Consider the following 7,478-nt stretch of genomic DNA (forward strand, 5'->3'; position numbering starts at 1 on the left):
AAAAACAATCTGTCAGCCGGGCTCGGTGGCTCAGTCTGTAATCCCAGCACTTTGGGAGGTAGAGGTGAGTGGATTGCCTGAGCCCTCAGGTTCGAGAACAGCCTGGACAACTTGACGAGACCGTAACCGTAAAATAAATAAAAAATTTAACCAGGTATGTTAGTGCATGCCTATAGTTCTGGCTATTTGGAAGACTGAGGTGGAAGGATTGCTGGAGCCCAGCAGTTTGATGTTGGGGTGGCTGTGAGCGTGCCGCTGCACTTCGGCCTGGGCGACAGAGCGAGACTTCAATTAAAAAAGAAAGAAAAAATTGTCTGTCTTTGCAGACCCTATGATTTGTTCATGGTAAACATTTGTTTATTTAGAAGAGATGCCAACCATGAGTTTCCACCAATGAGTGCTTTATACAAAGTGAATACAGCAAAGTAAGTGACGGTCCAGGTGGTGGGCCCAACTCTATCAACCTTCCTGGATGGTTGACATTTTCCACACGTAACAATGTTAGACAAAACCACAGCCATCCTTCTGTGCCATTATACATTCTACAGCTTACTTCTAAACCCCTGTGTGAGGAAAAAAAAGGAAAAATGTATATACACATATAAGTTTTACAGCATCAACTCGGTCGCATCGCTCTTCCACAATATGCTTAAACAAACCTCTCCGCATGGGCATTTCTTTACACTTGGACCAGCTCACTCCCTGTTTTTAAATATTTGTTTTCATCCTGCTTGACAACAGACAAGTCCTTTTCACCAGCTGTGGACGTTCACCCTCAAGCCACCATCCAAATCCCATCCTTATTGACACCTGACCTGGGGAGGCTCATCTAAACACACAACGTGATTTCCGAGGTCCTGAATAAGCTTTCTGCTAGCTCCCTTTCTCTCCTTTTTCCCAGATGAGGCAGGGTGGGATGAGAACTCAAACTCTCAGTTTTGTCATCATTTATATCTTTGTCCATAAAAGAGAAGCCGCGAGTGATGTGCACCATGGAGCAGCGGCCGCCATCCGGTATGGGAGAAACATTTCAACCACTATCAAGCTGTGCGCATATAAGGGGGAGGGGGGCGTAGAAGCCCCCTGACCCCCCCAGCTCCCACTACCCACCTAACCTGGTGACTGCCAATTAATGCACATGGGAAGTTCCCTCCACCCAGTTCCCTTCCCCGAGGAACTGGGGGATTGCAGTCGCCCTTAAGGAAAAAGCCCTAGACGTCGGGACTTGGGGCAGGGCTCCCAGGCGACCATATCAGACACAGTCCCAAGGGCCCTCAGATGTTCTCAGAACGTACCAACTTTGAGCACGTGGTTCAGCGATTGCCTAATTAACACTGACCTTCTGGGTGGCCAACTTACAACGAGGACTGGTGTGACACCAGCGTATACACCTGGGTCGAGGACAACAATCCCAGCACCCACTGTGGGACTCATTGCAGAGCTGAAAGCTTCTCAGGGGCTCAGGGAGAAAAGTCCACAGGAGAATCATGCCACCACAGCACACGATGGAAGTATTAGTGAGACCCCTCTGAAATACCGAAATACTGAGGCAAGCAGTCACATCCCTCGCGGGGGCCTTCCAGGAAGCCTGTCTTTGTACACAGCAACCGCCGGAGCCGATGAGCACCACGTGTGGCCACACATACCAAGGGAAGAAATATTCTTTCAACAATGCCCAGTGCTAACCTTGTCTCCAGGTGAACAAGCCAGTGCCAGAGTTAGGCGATGACAGCCTTTCAGACTGGCGGTCACAGGATGCCTGCAGCCAGTTGTACCTGAGTTCAAGGCCGACAATTCTAAACTAGCAAACAAATTCCTGACATACCGGGGATGCCCCAAAAGTGTGTGTGTGTGTGTGTGTGTGTGTGTGTGTGTATATTTTTTTAAGTATGACATTTGCTCAAAAGGTGGCGTTCACCAAATGGATGCTACATGTTACAGGCAGGACTGGCAGAGAATATGATGGAAGCACGGTTGAGTGAACATCATACTACACACTGCTACCGTAATTTAACTCAACTTCGAAAAGTAAGACATAGATAACATCACTTAAAATGTATAGACATGCCGGGCATGGTGACTCACACCTATAATCCCAGCACTTTGGGAGGCAGAGGTGAGAGGATTGCCTGTGCTCAGGAGTTCGAGCCCAGCCTGGGCAACATGGCAAGACTTTGTCTCTACGATAAATTAAAAAATTAACCAGGCATGGTGGCATGTGCCTGTCCTTCCAGCTACTTGGAAGGCTGAAGTGGAAGGATCGCCTGAGCCCAGGAGGTTGAGGCTGTGGTGGCCGTGAGTGTGCCACTGCATTCCAGTCTGGGCAGCAGAGTGAGACGCTAACTAAAAAAAACAAAAAAAGCAAAACAAAAACAGAAGTGTATGCATTTTTTTGTGGCGTCCCCTGTATTTAAGTGTCATTTTGTATACATCCCTGTGAACAGACATCCTCAGCATAAACATTATCAAAATCAAAAGTCCAAAAGAGGTCAGGCTTGGTGGCTCAGCCTGTCATTCCAGTACTTTGGGAGGCCGAAGCGAGTGGATCGCCTGAGGCTGCGGGTTTGAGACCAGCCTGGGCAACTTGGGGAGGCCTCGTCTCTACAATAAATAAAAAAAATTAGCCGGGTGTGGTAGCACACGCCTGTGGTTCCAGCTATTGGAAGGCTGAGGCTGAAGGATTACTGAAGCCCTGCAGGTCGACGCTGGGGTGGCTGTGAGGGTGCCAAGGCACTCCAGCCTGGGCGACAGAGTGACACTCCAACTCAAAACAAACAAACAAACAAAAGTCCAAAAGAGCTCAAGGCTCACGAAAACACCAACAAAAGTCAGATCCCTGTTGATCAGATGACATGTCAACAGCGGTTCTCAGCTGACTTATGTGAACGATCTCACGTAAGGAAAGATTTCTTTCCGTGATTATGGCAGGCAACCTCTGAAACAGCCCCTGTCTTGCCACCTGCCAGTATTCACACCCTTGTGGAAGCCCCGCCCTTTGAGTGTGAACTGGACTCAGACTCGTTGCAAATGAATAGAATACGGCAGATGTGAGGAGATCTCATTTCTGAGACCAGGTTACAAAAAGACCTTACATCATGATGACTCTATACCCAGTTGCTACCCCCGATGCAGTCCTGTGGAGAGACCCACATGGCAAGGGACCGCGGTCTGCAAGTAACCACTGGAGCGAACTTGGAAGTGGAAACTCCCTGCCTCTCCACCAGGCGAGCCTTCAGATGAGACCACAGCTCTGGTCACCGGCCTGACAGCGGCCTCGAGTGAGAAACCAGGAACACCCAGCGCAGCCACTCCAGACTGCTGATCCACAGAAATGTGAGATCATGAATACTCACCAGTATAAGCCACGTCTTACAGTAGTTTGTTTTACAGCAACAGATAACTACTATAACCACTCAATATCAGCAGTCATATCCCAAATAAAGTAGCTGCATTTGTACTTTATAGCTTTTTGTAAATTTAATTGAACTTTATGGTTGGGCTATAGGCACAGAGCTGTATTTATTGCAAGTTTTATGCTTGTTCTTCTGGAAGCCACACTTTCGTACGAATCATTTCACACAACACTGGAGGTTGGCAATGCATTTCTTTAAGGAGATGCCCATCTATTGCTAAATTCTGGAAACCACGAATGATTTGTGAGTTCCCTCTCATACACTCTCTTCCTGATCTCTTAAAAACACAGTCTGATTTGTCTGTTTGTTGACCGCATTTTCAATGGTTGGTACATGTGTGAGTAGAGGAATGACTGTCATGTCCCGTCTTACAACCGTTCGATGATCCCTGTTGCTCTAGGACCCACATTCTTCCTGACAGGACTGTGTGGCTCACTCCTGCAGCCGTGTCCTTCATCCACAAACCGCTGCACCCCACACCCTTTTTTCTAGAACCTTCCGTCAACACCTGCCTTTCATCCAGCACACCCCTTCCCCAACTTTTGTGGCTCCTATATCATCTGAAACATACATCCTTCTCCCAGCTCCTGCACACCTGGCCTGAAACAGCCCACTGTGACCTGTTGCTTGTCTCTGTCTCTGCCTGCCAGGATGGGACGCCTCAGGGCAGGGGGCACGTGCGCCTTTCTAGAACCCATCCGTGGTGAGCAGCACCCACCTGACGCACAGTAGGTGCTCTGCGAATCTGGGCTGAATGAACAAGCAGCCACAACGCGTGTCTGCTGGGACCCGGTCCTTTCTCTGGAGAGCCCAGGAGAATGAGTCCGCTTTCCAGCCAGGAAGGCAGTGGGCTGGGGCGCGCCTGCCTCGTAAAAGAGACGGGAGCCCGGAGGGTCCGAGATGACTTCCCTGGAGCTGAGTCATCTGGGAGCAGGAATTTCTGGTTCCATGCTCTCCTTAATGTTCAAGTCAGCAGAGCGCTGCTTCCTCCAGTAGCTAAATTAATAAGATCTCTCAAACACCTTGCTTCTCATGACACCGGAAATGCTGCAGCAATGAGCCCCCCTCAAAGCCATGAGGACCTGGCCTAAATTCTGCCTCCAGAGCTTCTAACTCGGGGCACTCCCTGGTTTCTCTCTCTCAACCACTCATCTTCTCTGATCACTCTGCTCCTTGATCCTTCAGCACCTGAGACCACGGGGTCTGGAAGCATCTCTGGGTTTCTCTGCCAACTGTCAGCCTTCCCTGTGTACTGTGTTTCGTTCACACCTGTATCCTCAGCACCTGGAAAAACTGGCCATCAGGGGTGAGTGCCGTGGCTCACGCCCGTCATCCCAGCTCTTTGGAAGGCTGAGGCAGGAAGGTTGCTTGAGCCCAAGAGTTCGAGACCAGTCGGAGTAACACAGCGAGAACTGGTCTCTACAAAAAATTTAAAAACTAGCTGAGTGTGGGGGCGCACACCTCTCGTCCCAGCTCCTTGGGAGGCTGAGGTGGGAGGACTGCCTGAGCCCTGGAGGTTGAGGCTGTGGTGAGCCGTGATGGTGATCCTGCTACGACACTCTAACCTGGGTGGGTGACAGATGACTCAAAAAAAAAGGCCGTCAGTAAATACCCATTGAAGGAAGGAAAGCAGTCCCGCCTGTGAGCCCCAAGTCCTCCTCTATCCCAGGATTCTAATACAACTTACCTTGGAGGGAAGCAGCTCAAGAGGACACACACAGCACATCAGGGACAATGACTACCATACCTGGGTAACTGGGCAGAGTGACTGGGAGCTAGGAGGCTGCCACAGGCATACAGTAAGCGCTCATAAAAGGGTGCCGAGTACCATGCAAGGGACAGCCTTAACCAACACTGCTTCCTTTCCAAACCTTCCTGGGAGAAAAGGCGCTCGAATCAGACGCAAGCGTGGGAGAAAGGAGGTGTCAGGTTGTGAGCTGGCCTGGCCGGCCTCCGCCCCGCTCACCTGGCCCGTTGCCCCTTGTAATTTCCAGGTTAGCATGGGCCGTCTCTGGAGCCACCACACCCGTTCCTTGGCCTTTCCTGCTGCCGTTCCAACAGCCCTGGACCATGGCCAGTCATCATGCACCCCGGTGGTGGGGTGCTGCTGGGAACACCGCTTCCACCCCTGGGGGAGGCCTGCCAGACCCCCCGGGGCCCTTCTGATAAGTCCTGGGGTCGTGAAGCCCACCCGGTGCAGCGATCAGACTCCCTCAGCACCTTGCTTTGGGTCACATCACTCCGGGTCTGCATTGTCTGGATACTTGCATACCTGGATACCTGCTCACCTGGGCCTCCTACACAACCTGTTACCCAACGACACATCAGGAGTGTTTAAAAAACATCCAGCCTGATGCCAACATCAAAAGATGGAAGGATCGCCGGAGCCCAGCAGGTCGAGGCTGCGGTGGCTGGGAGCGGCCACTGCACTCCAGTCTGGGGGACAGAGTGAGACTCCAACTCAAAAAAAAAAAAAAAAAAAGATGGAAAGAAGAAATAAATAGGGAAGGCAACCTGTGTTGGCACACTGACCTCAAATACCTCTGACGGAATATTCTGCGCCGCATAGAGGAAATGGATTCCCGCACATTAACCGCACTGTGGCCCCACGAATGTTAACACATGTCGCTTCAGGACGACAGGGATTGTTCAGAACTGCTAGTGTCATCACGGTCCTGCAGTCTACCACCCTACCCCCAGAATTCTCACGTCGACACCGATGTGTAAAAAAACTTCTTTTTTTTTTTTAATGCGCAAATTTCTCAGAATCACACAACCAACATGTTTGGACCTACTGGCATTCTTAGGGAGAAAAAATTAAAATTTTAAGTATTTTTCAATGGATTTTTTTTCATTAAAAAGTAAATTTACCTTTGAGGTTTCCCTTCACTGGTCCAAAGGTCACTGCAGGGTCCTATTTCTTGCAAGTGAGCCCCAGGGAGTATTTTGGAAATTTTATTTTTGAATAACTGATTAAGTGTAAGAGAAAAGGACTGACTCTGGCACCCCGCGAGATGCTTCCGCAGGCATCCAGGGCTCCCTCCCCCACTTGCGCCAGGAGTCCTGTGTTCAGAGCCAAGGAGAAAGCTGCCGGGTGACTGTCCACCCTGGCTTTGCCCTGGCTTCCACAAATCCGAAAACCAGGACGGGCTTTCTTTGACAGCTTGGTCAGCTGGTCCCTTGTAAGGTCCCTGGCCCTGGAACCCTGCGGGTTTAACCTAGAAGGTCCCCTGGAGGTTGCAAAGTCAACACACCCTGGAGTGGCTTTCAGAAGGTGCCCTGCTTACACAGGAAATGAGGGTGAGGCCTTGGTTTCTACACTGGAGAGACCTTTCACACTTGTTTTTGTTTGTTTTTGACACGGGTCTATGTTTTTCTCTTTTCCAGTTCAAGTAGGTTTTTAAAATCAGTAAAACTGCCTGGGGCTGGGGACCCAGGAATTTAAATCCTCTGGAGTCAGAGAAACCTGGGTTCGGTTCCTAGCTGGGTCACTTACTAGCTGTCTGACCCTTCAGGAGCGCACCTGCCCTCCCTCTCTCAGCCTCAGTTTCTCATCCGCACAATGGGTTGTCACGTGAGGGTTAATCGGTAGGCTCCCTGCCCGGGGCAGACAGGGGAATTCCGTGGCTAAGAAGGCGTCTTTCCAGAACTAGTGTGAGGAGGGCGACGCGGAGCCCAGCGCCGAGATCGGCCTCGTGTGGGGGCAGCTGGGGCGGAGGGCTGGGGGGTTGGGTCGCGGGCCCCACGCGGGTCACACTCACCAAGGCTTCCACCTCGTCCCTGCCCAGCGCCTGGTACCGGCGGCCCGCGCCCGAGAAGCGGAGGATCTGCAGGAGCTTGGAGAAGCGCGCTTTGCCCATGGTGAGCGGCCGGAGGCCCCGCCGGCCTCCCCGGGCCGGAGGCCGCCCTGCCTGCGTTCCTGGTCCCCGGCTAGGCCCGGGCCGGCTGCAAGCGCCAAGCCTCCTGGCCGGACCCGGGTTACCAGGTGGCCGTCTACCTGCCCGCGGCAGGTGGGGCCCCGCCCCCGGGGCGGTGCGCACTGGGAGGTGCTCTGCGCACCTGGCC

The 7,478-nt window shown here is 51.8% G+C and overlaps 1 protein-coding gene across 1 annotated transcript in view; it reads right to left on the reverse strand.

The window, feature by feature from the left end:
- Positions 1–7,273, reverse strand: part of ATP2C2 (ATPase secretory pathway Ca2+ transporting 2) — an 86,160-nt gene extending 78,887 nt beyond the window's left edge. Inside the window, 1 exon segment of the mRNA XM_008057816.1 lies at positions 7,175–7,273. Within this exon segment, the coding sequence (XP_008056007.1) occupies positions 7,175–7,273 (99 nt within the window).
- Positions 7,274–7,478: the final 205 nt, after the last annotated feature.

The sequence above is a fragment of the Carlito syrichta genome, unplaced genomic scaffold (genome assembly GCF_000164805.1).
Source record: "Carlito syrichta isolate Samal-C Ts95f unplaced genomic scaffold, Tarsius_syrichta-2.0.1 Scaffold303130, whole genome shotgun sequence".
NCBI classification, from domain to species: domain Eukaryota; kingdom Metazoa; phylum Chordata; class Mammalia; order Primates; family Tarsiidae; genus Carlito; species Carlito syrichta.